This window comes from Carcharhinus amblyrhynchos, chromosome 2 (genome assembly GCF_965287045.1).
Source record: "Carcharhinus amblyrhynchos chromosome 2, sCarAmb.v2.hapA, whole genome shotgun sequence".
NCBI lineage: Eukaryota > Metazoa > Chordata > Chondrichthyes > Carcharhiniformes > Carcharhinidae > Carcharhinus > Carcharhinus amblyrhynchos.
This window is the reverse complement of record NC_137325.1, coordinates 81,104,396-81,124,082: the sequence shown is the minus strand read 5'-3', so window position 1 is coordinate 81,124,082 and position 19,687 is coordinate 81,104,396. Positions and strand designations below refer to the sequence as shown.

Below are 19,687 nucleotides of genomic sequence, written 5' to 3'. Positions count from 1 at the left end.
TTAAGGACATTTTATAGAAAATGAAATAAAACTTGGGTACACACATGGGATTAAGGTAGAGGTTGAAATACCATAAATATATTTAAAATATGATGCTTAAAATTATGGAACCTTTAAGTGTTCTTATGACCAAATGACTCCCCATACTTACTTGCCGGAAACTTCCAACCTCATCTGTGGCTGGGATTCTCCTGGCTGCTGAAATGAATGAAATTTTGGCTGGATTGTCAAATTCTCCATTCTCACTGGCAGCTGGGTGGCCACAAACGAGATCGGAGAATCCCATCCATGATATTAGAGTTTTCAGAGTCAGAGGGATTATTCATCAGTCGTTATGGCAGAATATTTAAAGCTCAGTTGCATCTCATTCAACAAAGCGTGCCAATTTCAATGGTTATTACAGTGCAAGTAATATGTAAAAAGCTGCAACTTTTGTCAAATCACTGATTCTGGGAAGCAAAGATTGCAATTGACCACTCTGCAGAGGAACATGAATATCCCTGACAACAAACTTGTATGTGAACACCAGAGGCTGCTGTCACTTTGACTCTGGAATGCACTGATAGTTTCACCACCATCATGAACCACAAACTATGGATTATTAATGTGTTAAAAAATGAAGTGCTTCCTGTAAACTGTTTATAATAGTAGCTCAGTAAAATACTAACACATTTGACCACATAACTGGGCATTAGCTGTTCAGCTGAAATCCTTACCAAGAGAGCTGCAACAATTGGAGCATGTACTATGTAAAGTAGATGTGTTTCGACGCTTATCCAGCAACTGCAAGAAATGTAAATGCAAATATGAAACACACAAAAACAGTTATACAATTACACTCACATTGAAACAAAATAATTCTTCAAAATTCTGATTTTAGTGATCCTTTGTGATAACACCAATGCAACACATTGCATTTTGTCCACTCACTCAACACTCCCTTACTTCATAATAGCTCATCAGCAAATGTTATTTTTAAACTGGCTGATTCCAACTTCAGGATATTAGTCTTCATTTTGATTTCATTCAGCAACCCAATGTGATGGGGTTGCTTCAGCTCTTTGGTCTCATAAGAACATAAGAAATAGGAACAGGAGTAGGCCACCTATCTCCTTGAGCCTGCCCCGCCATTCAATAAGATCATGGCTGATCTGAAGTGGATCAGTTCCACTTATCTGCCTGCTCCCCATAACCCTTAATTCCCTTATTGATCAGAAATCTATCTACCTGTGACTTAAACATATTCAACAAGGTTAGCCTCCACCATTTCAGTGGGCAGAGAATTCCAGAGATTCACTACTCTCTGAGAGAAGAAGTTCCTCCTCAACTCTGTTCTAAACTGACTCCCCCTTATTTTGAGGCTGTGTCCTCTAGTTCTTGTTTCCTTTCTAAGTGGAATCTCTCTGCCTCCATCCTATCTAGCCCCTTCATTATCTTATATGTCTCTATAAGATCACCCCTCAGCCTTCTAAACTCCAATGAGTACAAGCCCAATCTACTCAATCTCTCTTCATAAGCTAACCCTCTCATCTCCAGTATCAACCTAGTGAACCTTCTCTGCACCCCCCTCAAAGGACAATACATTCTTTTGCAAATAAGGGGACCAAAATTGCACACAGTACTCCAGTTGCGGCCTCACTAGTGCCTTGTACAGTTGCAGCAAGACCTCCCTGCTTTTATATTCCATCCCCCCTCACGATAAAAGCCAACATTCCGTACGCCTTCTTGATCACCTGCTGCACCTGCAGACTGGGTTTTTGTGATTCATGCACAAGGACCCCCAGGTCCCTCTGCACAGTGGCATGTTGTAATTTATCACTATTTAAATAATAGTCCATTTTACTATTATTCCTTCTAAAGTGGATAACCTCACACTTGCCAACATTATACTCCCTGTCAGAAAGTTGAGGGATCAAGTCCCACTTCAGGACCCGAGCACTTTTGCAGGGTCATTCGATTTGATTTGATTTATTATTACCAAATGTATTAGTATACAGTGAAAAGTATTGTTTCTTGTGCGTTATACAGACGAAGCGTACCATACATAGAGAAGGAGAGGGTACAGAATGCAATGCTTCAGTCATAGCATTGTTAGAGAGTTTAAATGAGTAAGAATACAGTTTTACAAGTACAGAACAAGAGTAAAAGATAGAATTAGAGTGTTAGAATTAGAGGGCACAGCTTGCAAAATGTCATCTCGCTCCAGCACCAACTTGAATAATTGCAATACCAGGTGAGGTTGGATTGGCCACCTATTATGCATGCTGCCCTATTTTCTTTTCCAATTATTTAATTGTTTAATGTTGTTGTTGCCCCATCATAGAGTTATAGAATCCTACAGTGCAGAAGGAGGCCATTCGGCCCATCAAGTCTGCACCAACCACAATCCCACTCAGATCCTATCCCCACACATTTACCCTAGCTAGTATCCCTGACACTACGGGACAATTTAGCATAGCCAATCCATCCAACCCATACATCTTTGCATCATGGGAGGAAACTGGAGCACCTGGAGGAAACCCACGGAGACATGGGGAGAATGTACAAACTCCACACAGGCAGTGATCCAAGCCAGGAATCAAATCTGGATCCCTGGCAGTATGAGAACATAAGAACATAAGAAATAGGAGCAGGAGTAGGCCATCTAGCCCTTCAAGCCTGCCCCGCCATTCAATAAGATCATGGCTGATCTGTCGTGGCTCAGTTCCACATTCCCGCCCTCTCCCCATAACCCTTAATCCCCTCTCTTATCAAGAACCCATCAACCCGCTTCTTAAAAATATTTAGCGAGGCAGCCTCCACCACTTCAACGGGCAGAGAATTCCAGAGATTCACCACCCTTTGAGTGAAGAAATTCTTCCTCAACTCCGTTCTAAACTGCCCCCCCTTTATCTTGAGGCTGTACCCCCTAGTCCTACTGTCCTTTCTGAGCAGGAAGAGTCTCTCCACCTCTATCCTATCCATCCCATTCATCATCTTATACGTCTCAATGAGATCTCCCCTCATTCTTCTAAACTCTAACGAGTACAAGCCTAGTTTATTCAGCCTCTCCTCATAGCTCAACCCTCTCAACTCCGGCATCAGCCTAGTAAACCTCCTCTGCACTCCCTCCAAGGCCAAAATATCCTTGCGTAAGTACGGCGCCCAAAACTGCACACAGTATTCCAGCTGCGGCCTCACCAATGCCCTATACAGCCGCAGCAAGACCTCCCTACTTTTATATTCAATCCCCCTCGCTATGAAGGCCAGCATCCCATTCGCCTTCCTGACCACCTGCTGCACCTGCAGGCTGGGTTTTTGCAACTCATGCACAAGGACCATCTGCACCATCGCATGCTGCAGTTTTTCGCCACGTAAGTAATAATCCTTCCTACCATTATTCCTACCAAAGTGGACCACCTCGCACTTGCCAACATTAAATTCCATTTGCCAGTTCCTGGCCCATTCGCCCAGCCTATCTAGATCCTTCTGTAGACTCTCCACACCCTCCGCACAATTTGCCATTGAGGCAGCAGTACTAACCATTGCGCCACCATGCCACCGCCAAAACAACAGTATGTTAGGCAACATGGATCTAATCGTAGTGGCAGAGAAATTAAGTTGGAAAAAAAGGCTTAATTCAAAACCAAACAAATTGATGTGTGAACACCGGAGATTGCTTTCATTTTTACTCAGTAATAATGGAGTGCCCTGACAGTTTCACCACCATTATGAACCCTAAACTATGGGTTAATAATGTGTTAAAAGATAAAGTGCTTCCTGTTAACTGTTCATAACAGCGGCTCAATAAAATTATAGCACCATTGGCCACACAACTGGGTATTAGCTGTTCAGCTGAAATCCTTACTGAGAAAATTTAAAAGGTACAATCCCAAAGAACAAACTCTAAATCAAAATGATGAAAAAGAAATTGCTGTAAACTCTCACTAGAAGGTCACTCAATGCAGTTTGAAACAATACATTGCAATTTGTAAAGCAGCAAAAACCTGCTGCCAAATGTATATGATAATGAGATTTGTGGTATTGAGCAATGATAGTTTTATGTATTCCCAACACATGCCCATTGAAAAGTTTGGAGAAAACATAAACCAACGTTTAATGACACTGTGCCAAATGGGAGTGGAATAATGGGAGTGATTCTCCCATCCTGCTGCACTGATTTTGTAGTGTCGACGGATCCATGCTGAAAATCAGCGTCATGGCGATTTGCATTTGTTAACATATCTTAGCATGTCATTAGCGGGTCTGCAACTAGAATCTCCACCTTTGTTAGCATTTCCCCTTTCTCTGGCGTGACATCACACTGGTATGGTTTATAACTGCTATACAAAAGTCAAGACCTGGTGGGAATAAGGAGGTAAGTTTTATGGGGCTGCAGCCCCCAGACTGCAGGGAGGTTGGGGGTAAGTCCAGGGAAATTTCTGCTTGGTGTGGGGAATACCTAGAGATGTTCGATGTCATCTATGTGGGTTGGGATGGGGTCCTTTACTGAATGCTGGTCAGGCTGCTATCCACAGGCAATGGGCTGTCCCATTGTTGTGCTGCGGGGTGTGGTAAGGGACTGGACTGAGTGCTGGGATTTCGGGGGTAGGGGAACTGCACCATGTGCTGTTTAAGGGCTGATCAGTACAAGTAGCAGGTTCCCCAAGCAGGAGTGGTCAGATTAACACAGACACTCATACTGCATATACTCTGCAACGAATGGGAGCCCATCTTATGATAATTAGGAGGTTGTCCCTGACCTGCAGTACAAGCCTGGAAGGCAATGCTGTAGTTGCATTCATGACAATGGCTCAAAAGAGTGCAGTAATCACACCCGCACACCACACCTGCACCCAACTTGTATGCCCTCCCTCCCTGCCATCTTCACAATGCCAATGGCTGGCAACCTAATCAAGCAACGCATGGCACCACAGATTGCGTTGTGTTGCCAGCACTGACAAGTGGGAGTACTGGACCTAGTGAGGGACTGGGGGGGTGGTGGGCGGGGATGGTGGTGCTCGAGTAGATTCAAGCAATGACATGAATCTACCAATCTCTTTCTCTCTAACCCCCACCCATGCAGAATGGATTTTGGTCTTATTGATCTAGAGATGGCTACAGGAAGGCGGCTGAGGATGGTGAGGTGCCTCAGAAAGTGGAGGGTGTAGGGAGGCCGCTCGAGGAGCAACTAATGGCAGGCCCTCAGGAAGGAGGGTAGGGGCCTTCTGTGATGCCTGTGAAGTGGGAGAACAATCTCCTGAAAGGGTGGACCAGGAGAAGGAGGATGCAGCGGCAAAGTGGTACTGGACCAGGAGGTCATTTGACAGCCTATCGGAGGCCAAGCGCCATTGCCGGCTCAGACTAACCAAGACACCTAGAGGGATGAGACCTGGAGGGCCCTGGACAAGTTATGGATGACACTGAGCTCATGCTCACTTGTATGCTGAACGCTGACCTGGCTGTCAGTCACCATTCTAGGCACGTCTCCCCCACTGCCAGCTCCAGGGCTTGCTGCTCACAACTGGTCAGCAGCCGCAGCTCAGGAACACCCCCACCAGTCTTTCACCTCTCACGGCGGTTATGCGCGGTTTTTTTCCCGAGGGGACATGAGGGGGATGGAAAGCATGATGTATAGAAGGGCATGGGATGCATGTGTGTCAGGGTTGGGAAGCTCATGTTGGCCATTTTGGGAAAATGGGTCCCCACTTGGGGGTGCAGATTGGAGGGTGACATAGGGGCTGGAAGTAGTACTGGGTGATGATGGATAGGGGTGGGTGCAATTGGTGGCTGCCCTCGAGATAACTGGGGATGGTTTGACATTGTAAACACAGCATATGTACAGCTTTCAGAATGGGACGCACACTCACTCTTGCTGTCTGAAGAAAGTCGTTCATTTTCTTGCGGTACTGTTCTCCAAACAAGGGGTCAGAATCCTGGCACTCACTGCAGGTGCCACTACCTCCCATAATGTGCTCGCTACGCAACCCCTTGGACGATGGCCCTGAGTGGGGAACAGCAGCTGGCGCCTCTCCTCCATTGCGCCCAACAGGCAGGCCTGGTCACTCTCAGAAAATCTGGGACCACATTTCTTGGGGGCCATTTTCCTGGTGTGACTGGCTGTGTGTCCATTATTGCAGCTTACATACAAGTCTGGCTTGTTAAGGGAGACTAGTTGCAGTCAGTTTGGAGCAGTCATGGGCCCGTTAGATAGATTTCATGGCAACCTGGTTTTACTGGAGGATGAGCCATCTCCAAAGATGCTGACTGGGTGAACTCAACAAAGTACTTAGTCCAAGGGGGCTGATGCTCAAGGCCCTCACTCAACAAGAGGGAATGCTCACAGGTAGGGGTCTGCATTGCAGCACAGCACTCTGTGTGTGAAGAGGGGTGGTGTGGGGGGATGGGGAGGCCACAAGGCCACCACTCTCCAGGTGAGTGGGGGATGTGGAGGCCGGGAGGCCAGTGATGTCCAGGTCAGTGGGGGGTGGGGAGGCCAGTGATGTCTGGGTCAGTGGGGGATGGGGAGGTCAGTGATGTCCAGGTCAGTGGGGGGTGGGGAGGCCAGTGATGTCTGGGTCAGTGGGGGGTGGGGAGGCCAGTGATGTCTGGGTCAGTGGGGGATGGGGAGGTCAGTGATGTCTGGGTCAGTGGGGGATGGGGAGGTCAGTGATGTCCGGGTCAGTGGGGGATGGGGAGGTCAGTGATGTCTGGGTCAGTGGGGGATGGGGAGGTCAGTGATGTCTGGGTCAGTGGGGGGTGGGGAGGTCAGTGATGTCTGGGTCAGTGGGAGATGGGGAGGCCAGTGATGTCTGGGTCAGTGGGGGATGGGGAGGTCAGTGATGTCTGGGTCAGTAGGGGATGGGGAGGTCAGTGATGTCCGGGTCAGTGGGGGATGGGGAGGTCAGTGATGTCTGGGTCAGTGGGGGATGGGGAGGTCAGTGATGTCTGGGTCAGTGGGAGATGGGGAGGCCAGTGATGTCTGGGTCAGTGGGGGATGGGGAGGTCAGTGATGTCTGGGTCAGTGGGGGATGGAGAGGTCAGTGATGTCCGGGTCAGTGGGGGATGGAGAGGCCAGTGATGTCTGGGTCAGTGGGGGATTGGGGGGATCAGTGATGTCTGGGTCAGTGGGGGATGGGGGGGTCAGTGATGTCCGGGTCAGTGGGGGATGGGGAGGTCAGTGATGTCTGGGTCAGTGGGGGATGGAGAGGTCAGTGATGTCCGGGTCAGTGGGGGATGGGGAGGCCAGTGATGTCTGGGTCAGTGGGGGATTGGGGGGGTCAGTGATGTCTGGGTCAGTGGGGGATGGGGAGGCCAGTGACGTTCTTATGTTTGGGAAGGCCAGCAAAGGCTGTGAGGGGTTGAGGCCAGCAGTTTCTATGCTGAGGGGAGCTGTTTACCAATCTCCCAGAGGGGTCCGTTCAGCATGCTGATTTCAGCCTCGTCAGCAGGAATAGGTCCTGCTCACAGATTTTCTGTGAGATTCACTTGGTGCCCTCTGCAGTGCACAGAGGGTGGGAGATTCATTTTCAAACTCCTGCTGAAAATAACAGCGTGATTTACTCCAGTTTTTACATGAATTTAACACAGAGATTTTTTGGGGGGAGAATCACCCCCATCATCTCCAGATAAAGAATGAAAATATACCCATTTACTGAGGTACTGCTGAATAGCATCAACACCATGCAATGTAGGTTAATGTTATTAATGAGTGTTCAGTTGTAGCAACTCCTGTTTCTCATATGATAATGTGTTTCCAACTGCGTACAAAAGCATGTAACATAACAACTGTAATTAAAAAGGCTTGTTATAACAGGCTTATGAATTGCTATGCCAGGGGAATGTTCTTGTCACGTTTGAGAGTCTAAGTGTATTTTCTCTAGAAACATTGTCCAATTTCCAACTTCAATTTTTGCTCTAAAGTTATTGATCTTGCAGTTGCCTTGTCCCAAATCCATGTCCAACTTTCCTGCAACTCCAAGGGCAGGAGTTTTTGCCCCCAGCTGGAGGCAGAAAAGGAAGGGGGCAGGTGTGAAATTTATGCATTGACCTGAGTTTAATTTGCTAGCTCCGTCCCCTCTGAAGACCATGGGGGCGATTCTCCCATTGCGACCCCCAGCTTTTCTGGCAGATCAGGGTGGGAGATGCACGTTGTCGGCCTTGTTCCGGGATGTGCGCATACGTCAGGAATGCATGCACATCTCCAAGAGCCAGAGAACAATCTGAGGCCAGACCATGCTAGAAACTGGGAGGGGGAAGACAGGTAAGTGATTTGAATTTTGTTTTAATACGTGTTAAATGTATTTTTAGTGTAGTTGTCGGGAACTTCTGTTCCCAATTGAATCTCCCACCCCATCCCATCATTCTGGCGGGGCTTAGAGTAGCTCCCCATGTTCGGGGAACTAGCACAAGACACCGCCGGAATGAAGGGCGGGCAATCGGGGTCCCCCAGGGGTTCAAGCGGTGGAAGGGTGGTGTCCTCTGTGCATGGACACCCTGGCAGTGTCCTACTGTGCCCCTGGCACTGCCCAAGGAACAAAGTGTCCATGCCCAGGGGATACCTTGGCACCGCCCCATGGGCATCGGGTAGTGCCAACAGGGCAGGCCTATTGTGAGTAGGGCCTAGGGGCAATTGGTCGGGGTGGGGAATCCCACAGCCACTCTACATGATGGAGGCAGGACAGTGATTGGGATGGGCTGGGGATAGGGGTGGTCTGTTGGGGGAGGGTCTTGCCTCCAGGTGGGGGTCCGAACGCGGGGGGATCAGCACGGAAGTTTCTGCCAGGGTAAGGGGGTGGGGGGAATCATCACTGCTCGGAGGAGGGGGGCTGTAGCTGGGTTGAATATCAGGGCACTCCAGGACTGTGGGGGGAGTCAGGGCTGGCCGGGAATTGCTGTCCATCATCCAGTATTGGGTGAACAGCAATTTTCTCCACTTAAATATTGGTAAAACTGAAGCCATTTACTTTGTTCTTTGTTACAAATTCCATCTCTAGCTATTTACTCTATCCTTCATCCTGGAAACTGTCTGTGGCTGAACCATGCATCATAGTTGACCCCGAGATAAGCTTCCAACCAAATGTACCCATCATAAATAAGGAAATCCATTTCCACCTCTGGAAATTGCACTAATTCCCATTCATCGCGATTGGGCTCTGGGGAGAGTTGGAGGGGCAGCACTGCAGGGGTCCTGGGCTGGTCACCAAACGGGGAGTCTGACCCATTGTGCATGGCAGCATTCCAGAACTGTCAGACTCTGGTGTGAATAAGCCCCGTCCCCTGCATTTTTAATGAGATTCACAACTGGGATCTCTGCAGTGCACAGAATGGGGAGATTCAAGTGTGAAGTTGAACTGAGAAAACAGTCGTGATCTAGAAGAGTTTTCTCACCAATTCAGTGCTTTTGGGAGAATTGCCCCCACATTTATGGAGGCAGGAGGGTTAGGGCTGCAGAATGATCCACCTACAGATTGCCAAATGAAGGAAATAAGGACCTTATTGATGCTTACTGAAAAAGGCCAACCAAGCCTGTGTTCAGCTGCAACCACAGAGTGCCCTGTGAAGAGTTTTCACCCACCCGCCCTTCCTTCCTCAGTGCGGTAGCTTGGTTTCAAAGTCTTTTTTTTTACTGTAAATTTGAAGCGTTGGATGGAGACACTAACGGACCCAAAGAATACCATCCCGGGCCGGCTAATCATATTGACATGCTCGTTTCAGTGCAGATTTCCAGCTAATTATGCTCAAGCTTGGGAGACGCACAGAGGCCCGGGCACCCAATGTGCATCCTACGAAACGAAGGCTGCTGATGTCTCCCAGCCCACTGCATCACTCAAGCAGCACAGTGGGCTGGGAGAATCCCATACAACATCTTGTGACCTTGACAAAAATAAGCAATCCACCCCCAACCATCTTGACCTGTGATGTGGCTGGCAACACTGTCATCCTCAAAAGCCTCTCCACTGATATCCAGTTGGTTGGGACTAAATGCACCTAGTCCCATTCTTATCAATCTAGATGTCACCAAAATATCATTTTCTCATTCTGCTCCTGCAACATTAGTTATGGTGTCCCCAAAAGGCACCATTTTTCCACTCTTTCTCATCTACCTGCTGTCCCTGGGTGGCATCATTCAGAAAGACTACTTGTTTCCACATGTATGCTGATACACCTAACTCTATCGCACCACCATTCCTCTCACTTCTTCCACATTTACTAAATTACCTATTTCTTACCTATCATCCAGTACTAAGTGCACAGCAATTTTCTCCAACTAAATATTGGAAAGACTGAAGCCATTTACTTTGTTCTCCTTTACAAACTCCATCTCTAGCTATTTACTCCATCCCTCACCCTGGAAACTGAGACTGAACCATGCATCATAGTTGACCCTGAGATAAACTTCCAACCAAATGTACCCACAAAATAAGGAAATCCATTTCCACCTCTGGAACTTGCACCAATTCCCATTCATCTACCATTCCTGCGCTCATTGATCCACATTCATTCCTGGTCATGCAATATCTTGATTCTAAATTTCCCATCCTTGTTTCAAAATCTCTCCATGGTCTTTCACCTCCCTATCTCTAGCTAGCCCCACAACTCTACTGTGCTTATCTCATTCTGGCTCTTTTGCATCCCCAGTTTTGGAGTGACTAAAACTCCAAAACTGGGGACAGTGCCTTCAGCTGCTTAAGCCCACACTGTAAGCTCTGGAATGCTCTCCTATAGTTCTCTGCCTTTGTACTTTGTTTTCCTCCTCTAAGACACTCCTTAAAACCCATCCCTTTTAACATGCGTCTGGTCATCTTGCTTAATGTGGCTCTGTTTCACATTTTGCTTTACAGCACTCTGAAGGATCTTGGGACAATTTATTATGTCAATTTTGCTTTATAAAAAGAAATTGTTGCTGTTGTACATATGATGATAACAATTGGCTAGAGAAGAAAGGCAATTAGTTGAATAGTTTTAAGGCCTAATAAATAAAGCTGTTGTTATTTAATAAGTTTTGTGAACAAATTAATGTTCTTTAAAAGAATCACACAGAAGAAAATTGCTGGAATGCCAGAAGCATAAGTTGAGCAACAGCAGAGGGGAGTATAATTCAAGACAAATCCCGATTAGCCTAGTTTCTGTTTTATTGGTAAACCCAAAGGAAACTCCATCCAAAGGAGTAGCTGCTTCTTTTCATCTGAATCCCCCACTATCAACATCCTGGGGGTTATCAATAGCCAGAAACTGAACTGGACTAACTATAGAAATACCAGAGCAGGTCAGATGCTAGGAGTCCTGCAGTGAGTAACTCACCTCTTGATTTCCCAAAGCCTATTTGCCATTTACAAGGCACAAGTCAGGAATGTGATGAAATATTCTCCACTTGCCTGGATAAGTGCAGCTCCAACAACACTCAGGAAGCTTGACACCATCCAAGGCAAAGCAGCCTGCTTGACTTCATCTATTCCACAATCACTCCCTCCACCTCCAACACACAGTGGGTGCCTATGTACCATCTACAAGATGCACAACAGGAACACACCAAGGTTGCTTAGGCAATACTTCCCAAACCCACAACCTCTACCATCTAGAAGATTAGCAGACACATGGAGCACCTCCTCCTGAAATTCTCCCACCAAATCACTCAGCACCCTGACTTAGAGTCATAGTCATAGAGGGTTACAGCATGGAAACAGGCCCTTCAGCCCAACTTGTCAATGCCATCCCTTTTATTAACCCCCTAAGCTAGTCCCAATTGTGCGTGTTTGGCCCATATCTCTCTATACCCATCTTACCCATGTAACTGTCTAAACGCTTTTTAAAACTCAAAATTGTACCCGCCCCTCCTACTAGCTTTGGCAGCTTGTTCCAGACGTTTGCCACTCCCTGTGTGAAAAAATTGCCCCTCTGGACCCTTTTGTATTTCTCACCTCTTACCTTAAGCCTATGCCCTCTAGTTTTAAACTCCCTTATCTTTTGGGAAAAGGTATTGACTATGTGGTGGATCAATGCCCTTCATTATTTTATTGACCTATATAACATCACCCCTAAGCCTCTTATATACCAGAGAAAAAAGTGACAGTCCATCCAGCTTCTCCTTATAACTCAAACCACCAAGGCATCCTAGTAAATTTTCTCTGCACTCTTTCTAGTATAATAATATCCTTTCTATAATTGGGTGACTAGAACTGTACATAGTATTCCAAGTGTGGCCTTACCAATATCTTGAACAGCTTCAACAAGATGTCCCAACTCCACTTCTTCACCATCTGTGACTCCACTTTCAAGGAGCCATGAGCCTGTACCTCCAGATCTCTTTGTTCTATAACTCTCCCCAACGCCCTATCATTAACTGAGTAAGTCCTGCTCTGGTTCGATCTACTAAAATGCATCGCCTTGCATTTATCTAAATTAAACTCCATCTGCCATTTGTCAGCCCACTGGCCCAATTGATCAAGATCTGTTGCAGTGCAAGATAACCTTCTTCACTGTCTACTATGCTGCTAATCTTGGTGTCATCTGCAAACTTACTAACCATGCCTAAATTCTCATCCAAATCATTAACATAAATGACAAATAACAGTGGACCCAACGCCAATCCCTGAGGCACACCGCTGGTCACAGACCTCCAGTTTGAAAAACAACCCTCTACAATCACCCTCTGTTGTCTGTCACAAAGCCAATTTTGTATCCACTTGGCTACTTCACCTGGATCCCGTGAGATTTAATCTTATGCAACAACCGACCATGTGGTACCTTGTCAAAGGCCTTGCTAAAGTTCATGTAGACAACATCAACTGCACTGCCCTCATCTACCTTCTTGGCTATCTCTTCAAAAATCTCAATCAAGTTAGTGAGACATGATTTTCCACTCACAAAGCCATGCTGACTGTCCCTAATCAGTCCTTGCATCTCTAAATGACTGTAGATCCTATCTCTCAAAGTACATTCTAAAAACTTTCTCACAACAGATGTGAGCCTCACTGCCCTGTATTTCCCAAGCTTTTCCCTACAGCCCTTCTTAAACACAGGCACAACATTTACCACCCTCCAGTCTTCAGGCACCTCACCTTTGGTTATCGATGATTCAAATATCTGTGCTAGGGGATCAGCAATATCCTCCCTAGCCTCCCACAATGTCCTGGGATACACTTCATCAGGTCCCAGGGATTTATCTGCCTTAAAAATATATTACTGTTCTTCATTGTCACTGGGTCAAAATCTTGAAACTGCCTCCCAAACAGCACGGTGGGTGTAACTATACTGCATTAAATGCAGATGTTCAAGAAGACAGCTCATCCCAAAGGCAATGTGGGATGGGCAATCAGTGCTAGTCAAGCAAATGAAGCCCATTCTTATAAATGAATAAAAAAAGTGCTGGCGTAAGCCCACACTGGGACCTGATGATCCAATGGTGAATGGTAATGACATTCAGAAGGATTAACTTTTATATCTGAGTAGTCCCTGAGTTCCCCAAAGACAAATAAAAATAATTTTATCTTCTTTAACCTGATCTGAACTCTTGACCTTCTTTCTTCCCTCATTGTGAATTCCACCACCACCTTGTACTTCAACAAGTGCAACAATATGCGAGAATCTCTCTCCAAGTATATTTATAAGTGCAGTGGTATGGTAATTCAGTTTTGTATGGAACCTATTCTCCCTGGGTTATGATAAACCATTTTAAATTGTGGCAGCATTTTTACTGCTCTCCACTGTACCAGATTAGAAATCAGATAAACTTCCTCATGAGTACTACACAGTAATTAAAATGTACAGTACAGCGTACTAAATCACAAACGCGAATTAACAAACCGTGGATTAAATTAACATTTATTCACACTTCAGTGATATTTACATAATTTTTAACTACAGGGACTGCTTTTGTCACAATCCCTTCATTGCTAAATTACTACCTTTTAATATTTTGTCACATTGCTCATTTCAATTTCTAATTCTATAGCTCATTGGGAATCTAAACATAAGTATTTTAATCAGTATATTTCAGAATATACAATTATTGGTAACACAATGTGCTTTCCGCTTAGGTTATGCATTTATCAGGTCAGAGGAGACTGCTGTGCTTAATTAAATGTGGCAGGAAATTTGGGCCAGCTATAATTAGCAGCAACACATTACTGCAACCTACACTTAAATGCGTCATTGTGAGATCATTTGTTTAAAAAATTATTTATTGTCTTATATCTTAATACCAGCATGTGTAGTTCCAATTATTCATGAGGTTGCAAATGTAAAGTACATCCATGACAAATGACCTGATACAAAGATCAAAATTATTGAAATCCTGTTCTGTCTGAGATGCAATGGAAAGGATGCTTTGCCTGTTAATTTGATCTCACCATGACCTTGATCTAAATCCCAGGGACAAGTTTACTTGTTTACTCCCTCACTTTATAAATTTACTTCCTCTCTGGCCAAGGGGGAAATCACAGTAAGGAGTCTCACAACAACCAATTAAAGCCACAAGCTTTCGGAGCGCTGCTTCTTCATCAGGTGAGTGGGAGTTGTGTTCACAAACAGGGCATATAAAGATACAAACTCAATTTACTATATAGTGATTTAAATGTGAGTCTTTACAGAAAATTCTGAAGGAGTTCATCTCCACATGGGAAGGCATGGGTTAATTAGGGGTAGACAGCATGGCTTCGTTAGAGGGAGGTCATACTTAATAAATTTGATTAAATTAGAGCAGAGAAGGCTTCTGGGAGGCAGGTCATAATTAAGGTGTATAAGATTATGAGGGCTATGGACAGGGTGAATAGGAAGCAGCTGTTTCCCTTGATTCAAGGGTCAATCATGAGGGGGCATAAGTTTAAGGTGAGAGGCAGGAGATTCAGAGGGGATTTGAGAAAAATTCTTTTCACTAATTCGGGGGGTGAGGACCTGGAATGTGCTGCGTAAGAAGGGTGTGAAGGCCAGAAACATTACAACCTTTAACAAGTATTTGGATGAGCACTTGAAATATAATGTTCAACGATATGGGACAAGTACCAGTAAACAGGATTAGCGCAACTTTAATGGTAGTTACTGTTGGTGCAGACTCAATGGGCTGATGGGCCTTTTCTGCACCGTATGAATCTATGACTCTATGAACATTAGAGAAAGGCATCTACTCCATGATGTTTGAGTCACCGGTGCTGCAGTCCAAAATAAATTTTGAAACGGTGTCCAAGGGTGGCACCGGCCTCAGATTAAAATAGCCAATTCCACTTGCACACCTTGCAGGTCTTCTGAGACCCAGACAACAAAAGATCACCATTTAAGATCAATAAACAGTTTAGACTAATTTCCATTTAAAATAGGAATATTTCATGCTGCTCTTGGAATTGAAATAGAACTAAGAGGGTATAATTGTCTAACTGCTCCAAAAGATTTCCATTGTAATCCCAGGGAAAATGTTCCAGAGTGATTGCAAACTCCGCTGGTAATCAGAAAGATTTGTAGGAAAGATACAAAAAGAATCTCTATTTGGAGCATTACATAAGAAGTACTAGAATGAACTGCAGACTGACAAGAGCAGGATCCTGGTGGACTTCATCATAGAGTCTTAAAAGAAGTGTCTAGTGAGATAATAGATGCATTGGTTTTAATCTTCCAAAACTTTCAAGGTTCAGGGAAGGTCACATTAGATTGGAAGATAGCAAATGTAACTCCTTTATTCAAACAGGAAGTGGGAAACTACAGGTCACTTAGCTTAACATTCGTCACAGGAAAATGTTAGCAGCTATTATTAAGAAGTTATAGCAGGAATCTTGGATAAGTTCAAGATAATCATGCAGAATCATTTTGTGAAATAGAAATAATGTTTAATCAACTGATGGGTGTTCTTTGATAAAGTAGCAGGTGCTGTAGATGAAGGGGAACTGGTAGATATACTGTATTGATTTAGATGCATTGGCCATGCTAAATTCTCCTTCAGTCTACCCAAACAGGCACCGAAGTGTGGCCACTACGGGATTTTCACAGTAACTTCATTGCACTGTTTATGTAAGCCTACTTGTGACATTAATAAATATACGTAAAACTTAGATTTCCAGAAGACATTTGGTAAAGTATCACATCAAAGGTTATTGCGGAGAACAAAAGTGCATGATAGAAGGAGTAACATTTTGGTATGGCTAGAAGCTTGTCTGGCTAACAGGAAGCAGGGAATAGGCACAAATGGGTCTTAATAAGGTTGGCAAGATGTGACAAGTGGTGTGCCACATGGATCAGTGCTGGAATCTTAACTGTTTACAATTCATATAAATGATTTGAATGAAGAGATTGAAGGGATGGGGTTGCCAAATTTGTTGATGACATAAAGATAATTAAGAAAGTAAGTTGTGAAGTGGAAACAAGGAGGCTATAAAAACAAATAAGTAGATTAAGTGAGTGGGAAAAGATCTGACAAATGGATTATAATGTGGAAAAATGTGAAATTGTCCACTTTGGCAGAAAGAATAAAAAATATGCTTATCATCTAAATGGCAAGAGATTGCAGAGCTCTAAGGTGCTGAGGGACCTGGCTGTCCAAATACATGGATCATAAAAGGCCAGTATGGATGTACAGAAAGTAATTAGACTAATAGAATGTTTTCATTCATTGCGAGGATAATTGAATACTGAAATAGGCAGGTTATGCTTCATTCTGGGCACCACAAGTGCGACTACACTTGGAGTACTGTGCACAGTATTGATCACCTTAGTTAAAGAAGGGTGTAAATGCATTGGAAGCAGTTCACAGAAGGTTTACCAGACTATTATCAGGAATGGGTGGGAAAGACAGGCGAGGCTTTACATCTGTTGTAGCTTAGAAGAGTAAGAGGCAACTTGATAGAAGCGTACAAGTTCCTGAGGGATCTTGACAGAGTGGATGTGAAAAGGATGTTCCCTCTTGTGGGAGATTCTAGAACTTGGGGTCACTGTTTAAAGATAAGGGCCACCAATTTAAAACAGAGACGAGGTGATTTTATTTTTCTCTCAGAGGGTTGTAAGTCTTTTGAGTTCTCTACCTGAGAACGTAGTGGAAGCAGAGTCCTTGAATAATTTTAAGGTCGAGGTGGATAGATTCTTGGAAAGCAAGGGGGCGATAGGTTATTGGGAGTAGGCAGGATGCAGATTTGAGGTTACTATCAGATCAGCCATGATTTCATTAAATAGTGGAGCATGCTTAAGGGGCTGAATGGCCTATTCTTGCTCCCTGATGATTTGTACAGCACAAGAACAGTGCATTTAGCTCAACAGGTCCTTCCTAATATTTATAGTCAATATCAGTTTCCTTCCCATTCTACATCATTAAACACTGCCACCATTGCCTCCTATTTCTTTCCACTTTATAACCCCCTTAAATTATTCTGTGCCATTCACCTCATCCTCACCCTAGGGTAGTGAGTACCACATTCTACACACTTTCACAGTAGTTTCTTCTGAATTCTTTGTTGGATTATTATTAGACCATTGCTGGGGGAGGAATCATATCTAAGGCACTTTGTGGTGAGGGTATTCTGTGGGAAGGATGCTTTATATTCCTTTGCTGATGGTAGCCTATAGGACATTTATTACATTGCACTTGGTAATGCTTTAGAACACGGTATAATGAAGGACAACTTTATTTGCTGAACATTTAACAATGGGTGCTTTCAGTATGCTAATCTCTCTTTTCCATGTCATTACTGTGCTGGACACATATCGTGCATATAAACAGTTGATGCTAGAGGCAGCAGCTTAGAAGATGCATACTGTGTGGATGATTATTGAACCAAGCTGAGCTCCATCCCTCTTTGTGTTTCATCCACTGAGAGCTGCAAACAATATTGTTATTGGATTTTAAATTTATCTAAAGAATACTACAGCAAATATGTATGTTCTGTTTATGTTATTCAACAATTTTAACAAACATTTGCTCTCATTCAAATTATGATTAATTTTTGCAATGCAATTCAGTCAAACACTGTCCATGAAAGGAATAGGGAGGAAATTACTCATAGCTGGACACACAGCGAATCGTTTAGCATTCACATCAATTAGGAGCTCTACAACTGGTGAATTCAACTGAGACATGAATGGGAATATTTTCTCTTTTGACCCAGAGCGTAAGCGATTGCCTGTGTGCAACCCATACGAAACAGATAAGCATGAAGAGCTGCCTTCTGATTTTCTGGCTGTTGTAATTCAAGGATCTAAAATTACACGGAGTCCATTATGGACTTGGAATCCTCCTCCTGGCTCCACCTCTATGAACTCCACACAGGTAATTCTTTACATCCATGTGAAAGAAAGTACTGTTTGTAAGCCTATATATTGTCTATAAGTCTGTATTGAACAACTTGTTATCTGTAATTAAGTTGCATGTACTGATCTTTTATTCAATCAATTCAATTCAGTATCACTAAATTACTCCTTCTTGCAGTATTTCCTTTGCAAATTGTTTATTAAATCAAAAGTAAAATTATATTATAAACTAATGCAATATGCAATTCTAGAAGAGTTCAATACTCCTGAAAATACTACCATATTGGTAATCTCTCTCCACTACATCAAGGTGACGATGTACAGAGGACTAGGAGTTCCTCACTGTAATGTTCAAGGGATTGGTGGAGTGCACAAGTCTTGATATGGTGGGAAGGCTTGTGCATTCTGAAAATGTGCTGATCAATGCCTTTAGAAGCTCCTTGTTCCTGGAAGGGTCACTTTTGGTTGGGAGAAAGTGCAGTTCAAAAAGACGTCAAATGGCAGAACAGACAAAGGAAGACTGCATCTTACCAGCTGTGCAGATGAAAGAAGGCTAAAGCAGCAAGGTGGTCTGGGTCATCATGGGGTCAACACACCACCCATCAATTGGTCAAGATTATATGGACAATGACAGCACCCTCAAGGTTCTCACATTAAACAAAGTCATGTACAGCTTTCTACCAGGGCTCATTTGTCAGGTCCTGTGGCAATGAAGAACGGCAACAGGGGTAGAGCTGTGAACCTGCCAGTTCCTAGTCAAAAATCGCAGATTATCGGTTGAAAGCTGTTGGACACCTGTGTTGAGACAGATGTATCTGTAGGCAATGGCATCTGAGACTGAGCAGTCATTGTCAGGATAGATCTGCTCTCCCCAAATGGGAAGGATGCCCTAGAAAAGTGCCCTATTAGTAGGCCACCAAACTTTTCCTTGGCTGGGGGACCACTCACTGCAGGACCACCATCTTTGTTGTTATATCACATATCCAACTTGATTTCAGAACATCATAATTGAATAAAGTTAGGTGTACTAGACTCCTGTGTCCAGATTGATGTTGCCAGGACAGGTTTAAGGCTAACAGTGCTGAAATATGTGACACTCTGGAACAAAAATCAGCAGCCTTGATTGTCTAGCAGAACAACCAAGGTTAAGACAAGAAGGCAGTCTTCCAAATAAAAGGTAAAGTCGCCATAGTCCCAGATGACCATAGGTTGCTTTCCCCTTTAAGAGACAGAGAGAGTGGACTGGTAGTGATTTAACCTGAGGATCACCACACCACAGGCGAGGGGCAAGGTTGAGGAGGATGAGCCTTCACGAATAACCTCAGGAAGGAGGAATCCCAATAGCATAAGGCTGAAGCCCAAATGCAAATCCAGGATACAAGACAAGCAGTGGAAAGACATTGGTAAGGCCACATTGGGAATACTGTTTTCAGTTCTGGTCACCCTATTATAGAAAGGATATTATTAAACTAGAAAGAGTGCA

The 19,687-nt window shown here is 44.3% G+C and overlaps 1 protein-coding gene across 2 annotated transcripts in view; it reads right to left on the bottom strand.

The window, feature by feature from the left end:
* calcr (calcitonin receptor) overlaps positions 1 to 19,687 on the bottom strand; it is a 269,497-nt gene that overhangs the window by 23,310 nt on the left and 226,500 nt on the right. For both annotated transcript variants that reach the window (XM_080216792.1, XM_080216801.1), the window contains one exon: positions 717 to 783. In XM_080216792.1, the coding sequence (XP_080072918.1) occupies positions 717 to 783 (67 nt within the window). The remainder of the gene's footprint in view (positions 1 to 716; positions 784 to 19,687) is intronic.